The 20,688-nt window shown below is 45.8% G+C and overlaps 1 protein-coding gene across 5 annotated transcripts in view; it reads right to left on the bottom strand.

The window, feature by feature from the left end:
* MSI2 (musashi RNA binding protein 2) overlaps window positions 1-20,688 on the bottom strand; it is a 375,150-nt gene that overhangs the window by 228,785 nt on the left and 125,677 nt on the right. For all 5 annotated transcript variants that reach the window (XM_039885723.1, XM_039885724.1, XM_039885727.1 and 2 more), the window contains exon 6: window positions 16,138-16,230. In XM_039885723.1, coding sequence (XP_039741657.1) covers window positions 16,138-16,230 — 93 coding nt within the window. The remainder of the gene's footprint in view (window positions 1-16,137; window positions 16,231-20,688) is intronic.

Genomic DNA, 20,688 nt, shown 5'->3' with positions numbered 1-20,688 from the left:
CAAATTCTTGGCTCATGGGTGTGAGTTGGCTGAGTAAAGCATCCGCTGCACACAAGTTTCCAGTTCGGCCTTCCACGTTTGGGAATGTGGCTGGGCAAGTGGTGCGTAACAAGCAAGCCTTTGCACATACATTCTCCGGTGGAGTCTTCTAGCTGTGGCTGCCACAGCCACACAAAGCACCTGTCACAGAGCAGCGGCATCCGATCACCCAAGGAGCAGCAGGATGCCAGGAACACACCTCACCTGTCCACCATAATGCTCCTTGTACGCTCTGTTCCCTCTAGTTGGCTGTATGTTTGCAGCTACTTTGAAAGCCTTTTCCAAATGGACGGGAAGGGCAGCATGAGACCACACAATGTGTGGCCTTTCTGACGCATGTCTACAATAAAAGCATGCTTCTTTCAAATAAGTACATGTGTGCCCTGCTCCTAATCAGTTTGTGACTGACCCTAAAAATATCCATTGCCCTATGAAATCGTTCCTTTCTTTGAATCTCATGTTGGGGCCTGGGAATGCCTACAGCAAGGGGACAGCAACTTACGGACCACAAATCCAGCCCGCTGCCTGTTTCTGTAAATACAGTTTTGTTGGAACACAGCCACGCTTGCTCATTCATATATTGTCTATGGCTGCTTACAATGACAGAACCAAGGACCTGCAGCAGAGACCATATGGCCCACAGAGTCTAAAACATATTTTTTTAACATTTTATTTTTTTATTTTCCCCCTCCCTTCTGGTAACCACTAGTCCATTATCCATGTCCATGAGTCTCTGTTTGTCCTGTTCATTTTTAAATATTTTGCTATCTAGCCCTTTACATTCAGTTTGTCAACCCCTGCTCCCCATGGGCATGGTGCTAGGAATGAGAATATGAATGAGAACGTGTGATTCCATGATCCCTAGAGACTAGGAGGCCTCAACACATAATGAAAATAAATGCTATTTCTTTTTGTTCCCCATTTTTTTTTAAAGGTATCTAGAATGAACACATTTGATTTGGAATACTTTTTACAAACTTTCACTCCAGTAATTACAAGTTATGGGTTTTGCAGAAAACTACTAATTTCAACTATCATTTTGTCTTACGTGTATCTGAGAAGTCATCTTTGTCAATTTCCTTGGACTACGAAATCCATTTGCTAGCAGGGCCCAGGTTTAATGCATCTGAGAGGCAGTAATGAGACTGAATATACCTGAGACAAACTGACTAATGTTCTCTGAGGTTCTCCGGCACTGAAAACATAGTGTCTACTGCCCTACCCATGCATGGATCAAACCAACTAACTTGGCCTATAGCTTCTGGTGGGGTTGAAAGTTCCTCAGAGAGGAACTCTGAACTTGGCAAGAAGAGAAGAGTCTTTAAAATCCTGGGGCATATCCTCCGCAGTTAATACATTTGGGCGAGGTGAATGCAGGCAACTAACTTGAAATCTGCCTCCCTCCCTGCTCTCCAGCTGATGACAAAGTCATACTCACTCTTCCAAGGTCTACTAAAGTGAGCATTCTCCACTGGTTCTTTCCAAAGTGGACACAGACAGGGCTGTTACAACCAGGGACAAAACACACTGTGGACTTCCTCCTACCCTCCAGGCCCAGAATAAAAGTCCGTCAAGCACCTCTTCCAGGTCAACCCTCAGGCTGGCGCTGAGGCAGATGAAGGCATGACCCATTGTCAAAAGCCACAGTGAGGAACAGGCAAGATGGCAGATGTGAAGCATGACAGGCACAGAGGAAGAGCTCGACAGCGGCCACTATCATTGCCACCCATCAGTGATGGTTGGCATGCCCCCAGCTCCCCTCATTGCACTGCAGTTCTGTTTACCGGCATATCCACTCTTTGACTGTATGCTCCTGGCAGGCAGGGGCCCTGCCTCCCTGATCTCCGTGACCCCAACATAGTGCCTAACACCTAGCAGGCACTCAAGAATTGGGTTACTGAGTGGACAGAGGCCAGATGAGCATAGCCATCTTACGGCCTTTCAACAAGGAAGGAGACCTTCCTCCTCCTCCAGCTGGTCCCATGGTCCCTAGCCAGCCAGCCAGGCGCTCCATCTTTAGACCGCCTCAAGGCATTGTCCAGCCCTTCAGGAACTCCCTTGTTCACCCAAAGGTCTGCCTGAGCACAGGCCTATGAGGCAGACCAGCTACTCTGAAGAGGCTGAAAGGAATCAGCATAAGGCACCCCTCTGCAAGGGTGTGGCGTTCAGTTAAATATGACCTGACATGCCTTTGTCGAGAAGCGATGTTCTATACAGTACTAGAAAAATCCCAGTCCATGAGAAGGCAGAAATTTCTATCAAACAGGCCTTTTGAAATAACTTGTAAGTGAATTACAGCGGCTACTTCCTATGGGAGGGGAAATTATTTTAGGCGACTTTCCAGTCCCATGTGCTCCTTTAATCTGAGTCAGATGCAAGAAATATTTATTGAGGGTGGAAGTCTCCCCATAGGTGTGTTTTAAGTGCAGGCCGCGCTGGAGCACTCCAGTTAGCTCTATAAAGCTGCCTTAAAAGAACATTTTTAATGCACAGTCTCATTTGCTTTAAACTGATTTCTCATTGCAAACAAACAAATCCCCTACAAATATCTGCTCTCTTGCGTCGACGGCCTCTGCTGCCAGGCATGCACCGAGTACTTGGGGACACCGCCATTAAGATGGTGGTTTTCAATAGAAACTTGGCATTTATCATAGTGAGAGCATTATCTTCTCAACAGAAGCTGACAATTTGTCCTATTCCTCCCTTGAGAGAATCCAGTAAGATCACATTTGCTTCCCCTGCATGCTGTTTCTCCTACTACAACATTTCTTTGCCTGGAAAGAAAATATTGTGACTCCTTGCCATATTCACTCATTAGCATAAAAAGAAAAAAAGCCAAATCCTCCTCTCGGCCTCCCCCGGCAGTAATTCCAGCTGGGTTAAATCTAGCAGGATCTTAGACCAGGACTTCTGTGGCTCAGGATGTGTCTCATGGTTCCAGAGGGATGGGGGCAGAGACTGGGAGGGACCACGAAACTAGTCCCTTCAAAATTCAAAACCACCTATTTGGCATACAGGAAGTACATCATGCTAGTTAAGGTAGGGAGTTTATAGGAGAGGGATGAACCTGGTGGAAGTCAGCAGTTTGGGACTTCAAACGAGAGCGAGAGCGAGAGCGAGAGCGAGAGCGAGAGCGAGAGCGAGAGCCAGAAAGAGAGAGAGAGAGAGAGAGAGAATGTAGGATGTAGGGCGGGGGGCGGGAGAGAGAGAGAGAGCGCGCACAAGCGAGCCCAAGAGTGAGAGAGGGAGAAAGAGAATGAATGAATGAATGAATGAATGAATGAACAAATGCATGAATATGAAGGAAAGGGAGACTATTATTGAGCACCTGCATAACAGACACTGGGCAAACGTCTCTTTTAATTCTCACAAATCCCCTGTAAACAGAATTGTATCTCCACTTAACAGACAAGAAACGAGGCTCAGGACAGTGAAATCAGCAGCACAAGGTCACAACACTAACAGCAAATCGTGGCACCTAAATTCAAGCTCAGGTCTACCTGATTCCCAAGTCCAGAATCATTCAACTTCATCCCATGCAACCCAGACAATTCCCAAGAACCTGGCAATAAATGCTGATAGCATCCCTCTGTTCTTTCAAGAGGGAAAAGAACATACCCACAAATGAGTTCTCTCTGTCCACAGGCAGATTTCCCAACATCAGAGATGTTTGTGCTTTGGCTTAATGTGGCTGGACCCATTTTCATTCCTCAGCCTGACTTATCACCAAATGGCAAGTCTTCCCACCTAGTGCCCACCTAGCGTCCCCAACCCAGGAAGATCCATACATCTATGAGCCAAGACAAATGAATGCTCCCACTGGCTTCCAAAAACCACAGACCCAACTTGCTACCTCCCACTCTGCAGGTCCCGCTTTTCTTAGACAAAAGACAGAAGAGCAGGGAAGAAGATGAAACACGAGAAGCATATACCCCATTTTTACCCGCCTCTCATGGTCCCTTCTGTGTCTACCCGATACACCAAGATTTGCCTGAGACCGTACCTGCAACAGCAAAGGCCATGCCTTTGCAGAGTGGGAGGTAGCAAGTTGGGTCATCTTAAATCTAAAAAGACCCAAGGTGGGTGGAAGAATTGAGTGGTAAGCCCACCCTGCCCAGATAGCGCTTAGTTCTAGTAAGCTTTCACTTCAGGGTGGAAATAGTTCATTTATCCTGGGCTTCAGGGGAATAATGTGTTCCACATAAGGAAATGCTTCAGATAACTGAATATATTCTCTTAAAGCCCCATTTTTAAAAAGAAAAATAATTTACCGTTTGAAACTCCTCCAATGACTGGCACAGCCCTGCTCTCTGGTACAGAGGGTCCATTCATTTGCCACTATTTACTGAGCGCCAACTATGGCCCAGGCATTGGGCCAGTCCTGGTGCTATACAGCGAGTAAGCAGAACCAGCCCCATCTTGGTGGAATTTATAGTCTTCTCGGGGCAATGAGGCTATACGGACTTGAATTTTCCCTGATAAACCAAGATTCCCTCTTTAATACTCCCATTATGGATTCTCTCACCTCCTGGTTTGTTTCCTTTGAGACAATTTGTAATTATTTTTATTGCTTACTTGTTTGCCCTTGGCTGGTCTTCCCTGACTCCATCCTAAAACTTAAGCTACAACTAAGCAGGGATCCTGTCTGTTTCATTCACTGATGTGCCCTTGGCTCCTAGCTCAGTGCCTGGCATTCAGAATAATCAAGATCTGGTGATGAATCAATGACCAATGAACGATGCACGAGGCTGTACACGAGATGCCTTCTGGACCTAATGAGGAAGGATGGCTGTTTCCCTGCACTAAATGGTCCTAACCACACAGTACTCTTTAAGATCAAAGTCTTTTTGTTTTTATAGGTTTTCTTCCCTCCTGCTTTACATTGAGTTTATTAACATCTTCCCACCACCTTAATATTTGCTATAAATTCAAAGCCAGAAAACCAAGCTTATTAGAATCATATGCAAAGGAAAGGGGAAGAAAACTTAAATGAGGATGTAAAAAGCTCTCCCAAGAAGCTAAATAAATGCAATAAACAGATTAGTGGATCAATATATATAAATGTATTTTGATAAACATAAGATAAATGATATTGGGACAGTTTCCAGACAGTATCCCTTAACCCCCATCTCCCCTCCCCCCAAAAAGTTTAATTATTCAGACAAGTTCATCAGCTGGGTCTAATCAGAAGAATTCTCTTTTGGTCCACATCAGTTCAGCGTTTTCCAACAAAGCCAGAGGAACCTGGAGTCAATTGCACAAACTGGAAGCATCAGAGCAGCTGGATTAAACTTGAGGTATACGCCTTCGAAAACTATACAAAACTGAATCGTCATCTTAAATCTAAAAAGACCCAAGGTGGGTGGAAGAATTGAGTGGTAAGCCCACCCAAAGGGCAGATGGAAAAAATGGTAGAGTTTGTGGAGTGTATGTGTATGTGTGTGTGGGGAGGGAGGGTGGTGGCAGGGGTGGGGTACTGCTGGTTTCGGTTGGAGAGGCAACTCCAAAGGTTGAATCTGGGTCTCAGAGGATGGAAATAACAATAGCTAATGTTTCTAGTATTTATTAAGCACTTACTCTGTTTCTAGCAGGATGCTAAGGAGTACAGTTGACCCTTGAACAATGAGGGGGGTAGGGGTGCTGACCCCGACCCTCCCCAGCAGTCTAAAATCTGTGTATAAGTTTTGACTCCCCAAAAACTTTACAGTCGTCCCTCAGTATCCACAGGGGGACTAGTTCCAGGAACCTGGCAGACACCCAAATCCACGGATGCTAACGTCCCTTATATAAAATGGTGTAGAACAATGCATTCAGTCGGTCTTCCACATGTGTGGATCCCCAGCTGCAGATCAAAAATACCGTTTTCAATCCATGGCTAGTTGAATTCAAGGATGCGAAACCCGGGGATACAGAGAGCCAACTGTACATTTATTGAAAAATATCCACGTATAAGTGAACCTGCGCAGTTAAAACTCGTGTTCTTCAAGGATCAACCGTATATATGCATTAGTTAACTAAATCGTCACGACAATCCTGTGTGGTGAGTTTCATCCTCACCCTCATTCTGCAGATAAAGAAAATGAGGTAGAAAGAAGTTAAATGGCCTGCCCAAGTTTACAGACTTAGTAAATAGATGAGCTGGATTTGACACAAGAGTATAAAAAAAAAAAATCCATGCTCTCATTACTAAGCGATATGCTAATCCAGGGGGTGGGGACACTATGGCTGAGGGCCACATCCAAAAGCCTTGTGATTTTTGTAAATAAAGTTTTTTCAGAACACAGTCACAAACATTTTGTAAATAAAGTATTATTGGAACACAACCACAATGTTTCATTTTCATACTGTCTATGGCTGCTGTCCTGCTACAATGGCAGGGATGCGAGGTGGCGAGAGACCATCTGGGCCACAAAACTGAAAACAGTTACTGTCTAGCCCTTAGGAAAAGAAGTATACCAACCTCTAGGCTAGAAGGTGGTGATTCTCAATGTTTCCACCCAAATACTAACGGTCAAGTAAATCACAGGACAGCCTGGGATGACCACAGACAGGCCAACGTAGCCAGCAGCTATCCTGAAATGTTCCTAAATATCATGGTTTTTTGAAACGACTGCATAAACTTTGCATTCTGTGCCATAATATGTGTCCTGATATAATAAGTTGTAAACAACCATGAAGTAAGTCATAGCCAGCTAGCTTCCTGGAAAATATGCCACGTCAATCATGTGGCTCTGCACACTGCTGGTCATGGCACCCCTATGCCTGAGAGAGGCGGCCCCAGCGTGAACAGCTCTGGCAAAGCAACACACCGCCCCCGGCACCCGGACTTCTCACCAGGGGTCAGGACCAGCACCTGGGGCCCACTGCTACCTGGCTGAGGAGTCCTGAGCAAGTCAAGTCTGCTCTCCCAGTCTTCCTTTCCTAACTTTAAAATGGGGATAATCCTCCTACATCACAGAACTGTTGAGACAGTAATAAGACAAGATCCATGAAAGGTCTGGGCAAACAGGAATCTCTGAAACTGAACATAAGATGCCAACTTAGTAGGAATGGAGAACTATGCTAGCAATAAATCCTCCTTTTGGCCACTGAAACACATCTATCAATAAAGGAAATGGGGCGGTCTTCTTAAAAGATAGATACAGAAATATCTGTTTCCACATCACAGAGTCGGCAAGCTCCCTAGCAAACTCCAGCACTTAACCTCCCCGGTGCTTGCCCAGCTCTCTGCCATCCCCCAGGAAAGCTGGGAGTCAGAGCAGGAACACTTCCTCCGATCGTCAACCACACTCTCACGTATGTTTCCTTAAGTAAAAAGCACCTTAAGTTGTTTTTTCTTCCCAAACACTAACACTCTACGATAAGCAAGTCTGAAAATATTTACCTCTGCCACCAATTATAAAAGACTATGAGCGACCTCAACAACCAAAAATCTCTAATTTACAACTAATCCGATTCCACAAATTACATCTTCTACGACAGGCCACCTAAAAGCAACTTCCTGTAAACAAACCACTCTGCTGGGTTTCAAAATCTAATTAAATCCTTATTTTGCTCTTTAACTACAAGAAGCTCGCTTTTCACCACGCGGGGCAGAAATGTTTACTTTCAAGAGACATAGATAGAATCCCCAAGTTGGAGCCCAAATAAGAGCCCGAAGTGGTCCTACACTCCAAATCAATGATGAGCGGCCCCTGCCCCAGGACTGCAGGTCCGTCTGTCTGTCCTGCTCGGTTAACACTCGCTGGCCGGCGCATGTGCAGGTCCTATGCTGGCTCTTGCCCCCAGTGGCTGAGTTAAATCAGGAAGACAAATTGTAAATACGTATGAAGTAAGTGCTCTGTAACACGCAGGAAGGACTATTTAAATCTGCCTTGAAGTGGTCAAAGAAGGTTTCACCCATTTTAGGGTTTCTGGCCAAGTGTCTCGACTTTTCCCACCTCCCTTGTATTTAAGGTAGTTTGCAGGCCCGAGCTCCCGGAAACCCTTTAGTCCTAGGCAAATCGGGGCAGTTACTCACTCTACTTTTTCCTTGCCCAGGTTTTCTCCCTAATATCAGAAATCTGTCCATAATATTTACTGTTTGCCCGCTGTGTGTTGTCTTCCATCTGTGTCCTGCCCCTACACTTGCAACAAGTAATCATCAACCTTTCACAGTAAGGGCCCCTCCACCCGGATTCTTCCATCCTGGAAACATCCTGGTCACACAAACGTCCCACGAAAAAGAAAGGACTATCACCCAGGCTGCAGAAGGTATGCGGACTTGACGCAAATCAAATCCCACTTTGCCAGTAACTCGACTCTAAGAAGACAAAACCAAGTGGAGAAAAATGCATATACAAATTCAACCTATCAAATCTCCTATTTATTTTATGCAAAGTTTTCCTGGTGCTTATTAATGCCAGCTTTCCCTCTACCATTTAATCTCTGCTTCCATTTCATTCTTGGAGGCCTGTGATTATTCTAATTCAGCATTTGGATGACTTCATTTCCGCTCAAGTACACCCAGGTCAACTTGGATAGAAAAGAAAGAGGAGGAGAAGAAAAATAATCAGCTAAAAGCTATTAAATATCAGCCGTGTGCCTCATGATTGGTTTTAAAGGCAGCGGTGAGGTTAGCAACAGTCAGAAACTCAACCCTTCTGCTTCTTCCTGCATATTAACATTTTTCTGGGGCTCTCACTCTTATGGCTTCGAATGTAAATAAAATAGCGATTGGCAGCCCACTTTTAGCTAACTCACAAATACCAAGTCTGAATCTACACAGCTGTAAAAATTTAGGGGGTGGTAACTTGACAAATCCGGCCATTCTACAGAGAGACTAATTCTCAGAGGACAAAAGAAGGGGAAAAAAAGAGAAGAAGGAAAAAAAAAGAAAAGCATACACGACCCATGTAATGGGGTGTCCTATTGACGGGGCGAGGGGCGGGCAAGAATCTCCATATCAATGTTCACTCCACAAAACAATGGAATTCGATTTCTATGCCAAGTCTAAATGAACTGAGCTTTCTCTTCCCTAAGAACCAACCACTCCTTGCACCCACTGGCACAAGCTTGAACCACGATTTCTCAGACGTTTTCAGTCCCCACTGAAGAACAACCAGAGGGAGAAAGGGTTTCTTTCTCATGCAAACAACTCCATTGTAAGTGATGTCCTCAGAGGCTGCCAGGAGGGCTTTGAGAAGGTGAGCTGGTGGATGTGCTTGAAGCCCCTTCTCTCTCCCCTCTCTCAGGCTCATTAACTGCTTCCTGCCCAAGGGCTCCCCTGCCTTCCTCTTCACGGCCCCCTAGAAAAATTAAATAAAGCTAAACCATACTGGGAAATACAGTTAAACAGCAAAGCCAGAAAGCTGGGGCCTTGTTCCTCTACCTACTATGTATTCAAACATGGCATTTGATTCGTGTAATCTCAAAGTTTTCCCAGCTTGCTCCCCAGAAGGCATCCTATTTTTCCTACTTGTATTTTTAAAAACACTGTTAACAGAACAATAATAATGTCTGATGCGTGCGCCCAACAACAGCTGGCTGTATTTTATACACTAAAAGGGAAATGGAAGTTTTCCTAGAAACCCACTAATCTATTTCAAGAGCTCCTTTTTTTTTAAGCAAAAAAAAAAAAAGTATTTAGGAGTAGTGAGGTTGAGGTGCTCAGTCTACTTCTAACTCGACTCCCTCCACTGTAGCAGAAGTCGGTCTATGGAGGAAAAAGTTCACCAGGAAAATACAAAGTTGTTTGGCAGGAGAGTTTACCTGCAAAGCCCGAGGATCGTATTACTTGTGGGTAACTGCTCTGTCTGCTTGTTGCCACCTGGCTTAGGAGGTTGAGGCAGACAGATGAGGCAGGACTCTACTGTTTGCTAACTTGCGACTTTTTGCACTCAGCAGCTCTGCCAGGGGTCAGAGGGCAAATAAAGTCCCCTCCCCCGTATGACACACTTCCGAAGGGAGAGACTGACACAAACCAGACAGAGAATTAATAAAACATGAGGACAGCGTTGGCCTTGTTCTGGGCTATTACAGGAAGAAAATTTAAACACAGAAGTAACCTTCAGCCGGGCCAGGCCCGGAAGGGGAGAGGCAAACGGTCCTTCCTGATCCACTCTACAGTTATAACTCAAAGCCTGAAGAACATCGAGGCTCTCCAGAGCACAGGCGAGCAGATGACAGGTGAGGCCCAGGCACGGTGACCACTCTCCAGTCGGTCCACCTGTACAAACCACTGCAGAAGACAAACGCCCCATGGGAGCTTTGAGGCCCACAAAGGACAGACAGGACTTTTGTTTTCCGGGCCTGATCAGAGAGAACAGCGCCGCACGAAGCTCCATTTATCTACAACACACATTTGGAAGCAATAAAATTTTACCTCATGGTTAACAATCCACTCAGGAATATGGTAACCTGCTTATTTATTTTCTCACAAATCTCTTGCTTTTCAAATATCAAAGGCTTTGTAATATTTTTATTCTAGATCTTACTCTCCTCACACCTACAGTATCAAAAAGGGGTATCTGAGCAGCGGCCGGGGACGCCACCATTGTACCTGCGCATAAAACCTGGAGCTGAAAATAATAGGTGTCAAACACTTCCCGGAGCAAACTCGCCGACAATCCTGCACGCGAGTGCAACAAATAAGAAGATCTCATTATATTAAAAAGCCAATTCACTCGTTTTCATTTTTTTTTTCCCCCGGAAAAGGCTTTCGCGCACAATTCTCTGTAGCTCAAGTTAACTTTTATAGGCCCACACAGAACCCCAAATCCAACAGAAAGACTCGAAGGACTCTATTCACCTCATTTCCACAGAGCTCCCCTTTGATGAGAACTAAGGAGCTGTAACTTTCCTTGAAGGCCTCATTTTCCCATCCACCACACTGAGGGGCTGGCCGAGGAAGGGGTTAAAGCCCTCATGTCAAACCGCAAATTCGGGCACTGGCCCAGAAGGGACATGGGAACCAGGGCAGCCTAGTGATAAAGGCCGGATTGTAGCAGCCCACTGAATTGGAAATGACTTGTAGGCCTAATGAAACAGAACTTTGGCAGTAAAACAGAATGAAAGGAATGAGACAATAAAAGGCTGGAACAAAGGGTGCAGAGTCGTTTCAGCTTAGCAAAATAAGCTCACTTTGTTGGTGGGGAAAGCCAAAGCCGATTAGGATAAACCAATGACTAAGCGTAAGTCTTCCAAACTAATTACACAGTTCACCATGTGAAGTATAATTGGAAGCCTCCAGATGCGGGCTGCTTTGCTTTCATAGGAGTTATATAAAGTGAGAATTACCTAGCGAGCTCGGCGCTGAGCAGCCCTATCATCGAGGTGAACAGCTGAAAGGTGCAGAACGGCTCCATCCGGGACGAAGCCGAGAATTCATTACATTTAAAGGCCTCTTTTTGATCTCCAAAATCCCATAAGTGAGAATTTAAGAAACCGGTATTTGAAGGAGGGGCCTAAAGGGGAGAAGGAAGAAATCTATACACATGGACTTTCTTTGATCCCAGTGCTTTTTAATTACCAAGCTGGGCTATTCCGGATGGTGATGTGGGGAGAACAGTGGAGGACAGGCCGATGGATTGTCTGGGTCTGTATGTGCGTATCTAAAGCATCGTTTATGTGCCATTTTTTGGAATAGTCTATATACATCATTCCTGTCTGTATGAAATCTTGAGCACAGATAACGTCCACCAGGAAACCGGAAGCAGTAAAATAAATTACTGTGTATCAACATTCTTGACAAATGAACAAAGCTGCTTCTTCTGAGTGCCGGGCTCCATAATGATAAAGTGGGAGGTTTATAAATAGCGAAAAGAGGTAAGGGCTAGATTGCGCAAAAATGAGTGACTATCCAGGCTCTATCCAGCATGGGCCGTGTGATCCTGGACAACTTAAGGACCTTTCTCAACATTAGTTTTGTCACTTACATGATAGCTATCCCACCTATCTTGCTTGACAGCCTTGAGAATCAAATTTTAAAATGCGTTAAAAAGCTTAGCGCAAAGCACACATCCCTCTAATGCAGAAACATCAACGCAAAAAATCTTCACAGTAAAATGTGAACTTTTCAAATTCTGAGTCTTCATTAATTTAGATCCAGCACACGTAATAGGGAGTTGGAAATACTCTACACTTTTGCTGGATCTTACTCATAGGATGAAGATTCCAGTTTATAAATAGTAGCTTTTTCCAAATAGAATCTTCAGCTTAAAGTCCAGAAATTATCTCTACCACAATTATGACCATTTTACTTATTATATCATGCTCATTACTACTCATATCTTATTTTGGTTACAGTCCATAGATAACTTAGATAGCTATCTAACTATCCACTTATATATGTGTATTTAAATACTTTCCAAATTATGAAATTTCCAAGCTTGAAACCAACCTTAGAAATAATCTAATCCAGGGGTTGGCAGACTATGGCCCATGAGCCAAATGTGCCCCCCGCCCCATCTATATTTGTAAATATATGTTTTATTGGAACACGGTCACATCCAATTGTTTGCTATGGCTGCTTTCTCAATCCAGCGGCAGAAGACAGTAGCTGTGACAGAGATGAGAAACTTACTCCAGGAGAGAAATGGCTTGTTCAGGTATCACGGTGGGGTCACTACATAGTCAGACCAAGCCCGAGGGCCTGGAATGCCTTCTAGTTTACCTCTCTCCAACGACAACACCAGGGGGTAAGGACAGCCATCCAAGTTAGCAGAGTCCTTATGCTAATGGCCATACCTCATGATCTCACCTTAAATATAAACAGGTAATGACATCCCTAACCTGGGAGAAAGGTGGGAGAAAAGCACAAAAGGGTTTACAAGCCTCCGATTTGAGTTATTTAAAGCTCTCAGTGTGTCACTCTGCACCCACTCCACTTACGGTAATGACATATTTAAACCCCTTAGCTCGGCCCCATGATAGCAGTCTCACCCATCTTGATTGCCACCTGAAATAAACAGCTGAAGCAGCTGCCACCTCAGGCAAGATGGGAAAAGAGAGGAACGACAGCGAGGGAAACCTGAGAAGAGGGTGGCGAACCCTGAAAGGAGACTGTAGAAGGACGGAAAGTTCTAGACTAGGAGGAAGAGGAGAGTATGTGTGAATTCTGGCTGTTATACTGCCTTACCTAGGTGACCGTAGCCAAGACTTAACGCCCCTGACCCTTACTGTCCACCTTTGTCAAAGGGGATGATGGTACCAAAATCTGCTGTGCAGATGAAATGAGGCGACACATGTCCAGGCTCCCACCTGTCCCAGGGCCCGTGAAGGGGGCGCGATCTTTCTCCTTCCTTTGCCTCCTCCTCACCCTAAGTCCATCGTGTGTGTGGATCTATCAGCAGTTGGAATGTGGCCAGGAATGTGGCCTAGAGGGGGAGTCTGCATCTCGCTCTCTCTTTCAGGGGGCTATGGGACCTTGTGTCAAAGATTTAACGATCTTACAAAATGGGCACTATCTCCTCCAACCATCCAGAGAAGAATTAAATGAGATAATAGAAGTCAAGGGCCTGGCCCAGTACCCAACACTTAGTATGCAGTCACTAAATAATAATAAAATTACACCTCACTGATTTGCAATAAACCAACTGAAAAGAGCCCCAAACAACTTTACAGAGCCAGGAATGTGTGCATGCGTGTGCGTATACGTCATGTATGCGTGCGTGCGTGTGTGTAAGCGTGTATGTGTTCTGTTTACTTCAACCAGAATATAAACTACTGCAGGACAGAGTCAGTTTGCCAATTTGTTACTGTTACTTCGTTTCAAGGTTGCTGGATTTACTCTTTGCCTCTAAGGCCCAGCAGCAATCTCCTCTCCTTTGATCATTCTGGATTCAACTGAATTATACCAGAATCCTGAGAGGTGGTGGGCCCTGCCCAAGGGGACACAAACGTAACACTAGCCACCAGCCAAAAGAGGAGAAAGCTATTCAAAAGACAGAACCAGAAAATGTATAGAGCATATGCATGAAACAAGCTCCTAAAACATGAGCACAGAGAGTATTACGGTTTTGATACATTCAAAAGCCTCCTTACTCCTTTAATGAAACCTTTGATAAGTTTACCCATCCTGCCGGAATCCACCAATGAATGTTACTGCAAAATTAACTGAATGGCCTCAGACCCGGTGAGGGCCATGCCAGGGAAGACGGCCTGTGACTGCCTCCCAGACAAGAGGACAACTGTTCTCAGGGCAGTCATGGTTGCTGCCATGAGCCTGGCCAAAGCTTGCAGAGCCTCCCACTGTTGGCGGACTCGGTTGCAACTGTGAGCGTTAATGAAAAACGACAGAAAGACAGAGAGAAAGAGAGAGAGAGAGAAACCAAGAGTTGGGAATGTGCAGAGACGTGACAAGTACGAGCCTGTCTGGAATATGCCAGCAGCCCATCTGGGCAACATCAACTTCCCTGACACCCACAAACAAGCCCATGAGATTCCAAGGCAGGTTGTGGCTTGAAAAAAAAACAAATCCCACCTGATATTTGCAAACACTACCCCCGGCCCTGTTTCAAAGGCGGAACGGTAGCAAAGAGGGCTCGCACTCCCGAGCCTTCTATTATGCGAGCTGGACTTGTCTCATTTAATTATTTCCAATCTCTCTCCCTAGGCAGGATGGGGCTGGGCAATGGACAAATCCCCCCTTGGTGCTTTAAATCCATCTCAAAGTGAAGTACAATAACGTACAGGATCACCAACACACTCAGCTCTTCTTTAGAACTGGCCGGAATGAAGCAGCTCCCAACTGGCAATGCAGATGGTGCCGTGGGGAAGACGTCTTTCACAGCCGACCTGGAAGGGCAGTTAAGTGCCATTCTGAATGCAAGGCTGGGCTGGAGGAGGCTGGTTTCTCTTGGTCGCATGGTCTCTCATCCATGCAGAAATTGATTAATACCAGAGACCAAAAGAAATCTCCATTTCGAGGCTAAACAGAGGTCAGAGCACTCTTCCCAGACAGCAGCTCACAACTGGACACACCTGGAATAGGGTCATAGCTGTCCACTGCCTCGGGCAAACAAAGCACAGAACCTTCAGACTGGGCGGTGGGTGCGGTGCCTTTGTGTCACCCAAGAAAAGAGTGACAGCTGTCATGAAGGTGAGGGGAATAAGTGACGAAGCTTAGAACAGGTGTAGGGTCTTTTATAGGATACAGCCCTCTGCCACGTCAGCCCCTCAGTTGGGGGGCGTACAGACCTGTGCGAGAGGAACTGTTCCACACTTGGCTCCCAGGACAATGTCCACAACTACTAAAAGATGCAAAAAGCAAGTCAGCTCAGCTACTCACCTGCCAGCCTCCTGCGACATAAGAGCCAACAAGAGTCTGTTTCCCATTTGCCCCCCACAAGCTGCCATAGGGCAACACACTCACGTAAGGACTGTGTCATCCTCAAGAAGAACCCACTCTCCAAGGAGGCATTGTCTTCCCCCACCAACTAGAAAGAGGCTGAATTAAGCACATCACCCCTGATTACGTATCCCGTCTGTCTGTCTCTGTCTGACTCTGTCTGTCTGGCACGCACACGCACACACTCTCATATTCAGTTTCCTGACTGATCTGGGGCATTCAGTGCTGCTCAGCTTATTCCAGCAGCAGAGCCCAGGGGATAATTTTACTGCTGTCTCACAGACATTCTGACAGGTAGAGGCCCAGCATCCTTCGAGTTTCCCTGGACATCTGACAGGGGTGGGTTTAGCTGCAAAGGGCCCCAGGGGAACTCCTCTCCAACGCGCTATCCAGAAAGGCACAGAATGAAGCCCAGCGCAGTCTCACAGGCCTCTAGCAGCTTCTGTGGGAGCTCTTGTCCTATGACTCAGTCCCGCATCCCTCCCCAGTCGCTGCCACCGCCAGCTCCCAGCCGAGGCCCCACGTGGCCAGCAAATGCCAACACTACCACACTCAAAGACCACTCTGTCTGCTCCTGCAGGCACGTGAGGCGCCATACCAACCATAAGCCGGGCTCTTCCGTCTCAGCTCCCGCCGAATTCCACTTAAATCATGATGGCCAAGTTCAAGGACAAGGTTCTTGAGGAAACGGCTGTGGCAAAGGCAGTGACCATGACAGCCTCTTCTACGAACTGATCAGGTATGTGCTCTCCAACCCATGCACTGCTTACCTTGCCAAACTGCTCAAAATATTGCTTTACATCTTCCACCACCGTGTTCGCAGATAATCCGCCTACAAATATTTTCTTTGTTCTTGTGACCATCTGCAAGAAACGGCAAGAAGAAGACATGGGTTAACCAGGTTATCTGAAGCAACACTTGCTAAGATGCTGAAACAAGCCACTCTCCACATTTCTCTAGGAAGGCAATTTTAGAGAGACTCAAGCTACATAGAGTGGGGCCTTCGGATATCTGAGGATGCTGGAGACAGTCACTCTGGATATCTTAGGCCTTCAGGCCACAATCTAAAGGCTCGAGTTTCATACAGACCCAGAGTGGACTTCAGAACCTCTTTGGACATAATGCACAGCTTTATTCTGATATACTAGCACAGAGAGAAAAGTCGTGTGCCAAGGCTATTGAAACCTAAGAGACATAAACAAAATAGAACTATGTACATAAAAATCTGCTGCCCAGAAAAGTAACCATACAATTTGTCAATAAGCAAATCACACGTTAATTCAAAAATATGTGTGGACTGTCTACACTGAGTTGTTCTGGGCACTGGTATATGTCTGCCAACAAGACAGACACTGACCTCACACACAAGGGCCACTCTCCAGTCACTAGTCCTCCTTCCCATCATGATTCCTCATGACTCACCTTGATTCACCCTATACCCAGTCAAGCCCAGCTAATCCCCAGGTCTCCACACCTTTATCCACACAGGTCCTTCTCCTTGGAATGCCTCTTCATGCCCAAATCTTCAATGGCAAGTTATGACCATTGTCCCAGATCCAACGACCTTCTCCAAAATTCAAAATATCTCTACAGTCGCCCCACCCAGAAGCTGTTCTTCCCTCTTCTGAATACCCCTAACACTGTACCCGTCTGCCTTTCACAGAACTCACTACTTCCCACCTAGTACTAAAGTCATTGATAATCTCGTCTTCCTGACTTCCTCCCCCAGGCGGTGACAGCTCCTCATTCCTCTCGACACCCCCTGAAATGGCAAAAACAGAATTGGGCATACAGAACCCACAAATGTTTGGTGTCTACGAAAACGAATGTGTGTGGCCACATTTCAGGACTCCATCAGTTCCAAAGCAAAGGAAGAAGGAAGCTCAATGACAAACTGTTCAGAGCAGAAATCAAAAATCTTGCATGTAGGAGCCAAAAAGGAAAAAAAGAAGGTAAGTTTTATTCTGAAGACTGAGTTTAGGCTCTGTGGGGTTTTTTTTAAAGTCAAATAAAAAACTTAAAAACTCAGTGGTACAGGTCTCACCAGTGTGGCTGCATATAAAAGCTCAATGTCTTAACTCAATGGGAGGAATCTTGTCACAATATTTACATATACCAAATCATAATGTTGCACACTTTATCTTGAAATTTTATTTGTCAATTATACCTCTGTAAAGCTCGGGAGAAATGTCTGATGAGAAGAAAAGTATGACCGAAACCCCAAAATAAAGGAATGAGACACATCTTGGAACATAAAAAGTCCACAATGTCACATATGTCTATTATAATTCGATACAGGATACCGAAGTATGAGGCCATGGCTGCCTGGACCACTGTCATCACCAAGGCTCCTGACACATTTGCTGAGAGATAAGAACCAACCAACCTGCCCCCAACAGAAAAGCCTCAGCTGAGTGACACTTGGGGGCACAGTGAGTACTGGTAGGCTGTGCTGAGGAGTATAAAAGGCACTGGAAACCCTATCCTATGTCTCAGTCTGGGTGTGACCCTGAGCAGGACTCACCCTGAGGTCTGGGTTCTGTCCTCTGCACAGCGAAGTCCTGGACCAGAGTTCCAAGTCCCACCTAGCCCCGAACTCTCATGAGTCTGTAAGTACGATGGCCACGACAAAGGTGGCTCCCAGGTTTCGAGGAGCTCATGTTTAGCTTAGCAGCTCCCAGAGGGGACTTGTGCCACCGCAACCCAACTGGAATAACCTTTGAAATAGCGGACTTCCTGAACTATTTTAAGAGAACACCATCCTCGCGACTTCCTATTGGCTGTGAGAGCCATGCAGTGGTTTGCACGTGTGTTTAAAGCTGTGATTTACTGTTTTTGTCTCTTTCGGATGAATGGGAGGTTAGATGAGATCATGTACATGAGAACATTCTAGAAAGATCCCAACCAGTGTCCACAACACCAAGATCCAAGAAACTCTTGTTAAATGGTGAGCATCTAATTCTGCTCCTTACTGTCCATCTTCCTCTTATGTGTTCCTTGATCTCCCTGGTGGATGAAGGTCACTTTTGAGGTGAAACACCATCAGGCCCTCTCCAGATTTAAATCTCTCCCTACACTCACTAATCGCCAAATTTTACTAACCTAACTTTCCTAATGTATTCATTCAACAGATATATTAAGTGCTAGGTGCTGGAGCTTACAATCTAATATAATAAGACATTTAATCCATTATAAAATGGAAATGTAATAATTAGTCGACCACACAAGGTTCCTCTTAGGACTGAATTAAATAACATGCCAAAGTATCTAGTGAGACACCTGGTAGATGCTAAATAAATGGTCACTGTAACTGAATCCAAACTTGATTGCTAAGTTCACCCTTCGAGTTTATAATAAACATTCAGCACTAAGATACCTTATACAAAAAGCTGTGAAAAATCTACTCTTATTGCTTCCAGTCTCTTCCACTATAATTTCAAAAACACTCTCCTGCATCTCTATGTGATTTCAAATAGGCAAAGACTCCCAACAGTTTCATTTTAGACTTTTCATTCCTATTTTTTTACCCCAGCCAACTAATTAAATATCTATAAAGAAACACTAATGTGAGCTACAAACATGCACAAGTGGAATTCTCAACTTAAAGAAACTCTGGAGAGACATTCTAGAAAAATGAACCCCATGGTCTCATTTACACATTGTTCAGAGCCAGATGGGTATAGAGCAGGCCTTATTTATACTCCAAACATTCACACGGACACAGAGAATTAAACGACCAACGTGTCTTCATTTCAAATAACAGAAGTCAACAGAATGTGCCTTCCCCAGTAACAGCTTAAATGAAAAGATCCCCTCTTACACCCTCCGCCATTGCCCCATCGCCGTAAACTTGCCAAGACACAGCCCTAAACACTGGGGCAGATGCCCAGCTATAAATCTACACAGTCTCGAAAAGTATTTAAACACTTTTTTTTAAAAAGAAGGATGAGAAATCCCAGGCCCCAGACAATGAGCCAAAGCGTCCGAGTTACTAAAACATCCTCTGCAGGAAGCAGCTCAGATACAGTGATGGATCCCACTCATCAACAAACACTAAAAGGAAACTGGTTTAACCAAAGCCTTCCAAACGTGAAAAGGCCACTGGGAAGATGTGCGACACTTGGTTAGCCGCTCGCCGACGTCTGGGCTACAGGAAAGGGGAGCACCGCGGCTGGAGCACCACGGCTGGAGCACCACGGCTGGAGCACCGCGGCTGGGGGGCCTCTGGGTCTGCATGGTGAACTCTCCCGCCTGGCGTGCGCTGGGAGAAATGGGAATGATTTACTTCCAGCATCCCGATGGCACCACTGCTGGACGGACTGTGGACTGCTCGAAGATTTACATTCTGGAGAGGAACTCAGGAAGCAGGCAGAGGACTCCAGAATCACACTTTCTCCCCATTTCCCTTCCATCTCCATGGCTGCTGAGGAGGGCAGGGCAAGAAGGGGACACACTGGGATGCCGTGTCCAGGCTCTCAGGGGCACTGCCCGGAGGTCCTCAAATTCCCATCGATGTTATCAAGGTTTCTGTGTAGGTGTGTGCATGCATGCATGTGTGTGTGTGTGCCCACTCACACGTGTGTGTTTGCGGGTAACTCTATTCCCAATGCTTGAGTCTCGGCTTCTATTTGCCTCAGGAACCTTCCAGTACCTCCACAACTTTAACCCTCTTCTCAGCTTGGACACAGTGAGTAGTTCAAGTCCCCCCATGGCCTCCCAGCTCTACAGTCTCTGCATGATAAAAAATCCTCTCCACCCACAGTGCAGAGAGCCACCTGTGTTTTCTTCCTGTGTTAGGCCTGGCGGGTAACTAACTGTTTCCTAACCCACAGGCTTCACGCCGACACAGTACTTAACCACACAAGGTACAGTGAAGCCCGCCACTGCATGCCACGATGCTCAGCCGGCCGGCTCGGCCCCCACAGCACGCCACGATGGAGAGAGCCACCCATCTGCTCCAGAGAGAGCTCAGCCTCAAATCCATTAAGAAACTGATCTTAAATTTCCTTTGCTTAGAGTTGTTGGTGGAGCGGTTGCAGAAAACACTTTGATATGTGAATGCTTTCTCCTCTTAGAGACACTAGATATCCACCAAGAGCATTGTGCCACTTGGGGGACAACCCTCTCCCTCAACAGATGCTCTCCTTTTGTGGTTTAAGGCAGCACTCTGGGAAGTGGGGGGTGTGCGTGTGTGCGCGCGTGCGTGTGTGACACACACCTAGGGGAGTGGGGAGTATTCAGACTCTCACAACTCGTTGCTGCAAAGTTTTGCATCTAGACCAGTAATTTAACTAAACATCGCTGCTCTCCACAAACCTCTT

This window comes from Pteropus medius, unplaced genomic scaffold, assembly GCF_902729225.1.
Source record: "Pteropus medius unplaced genomic scaffold, Ma_sr-lr_union100, whole genome shotgun sequence".
Classification (NCBI taxonomy): domain Eukaryota; kingdom Metazoa; phylum Chordata; class Mammalia; order Chiroptera; family Pteropodidae; genus Pteropus; species Pteropus medius.
This window is presented reverse-complemented; position numbering and strand designations above follow the sequence as displayed.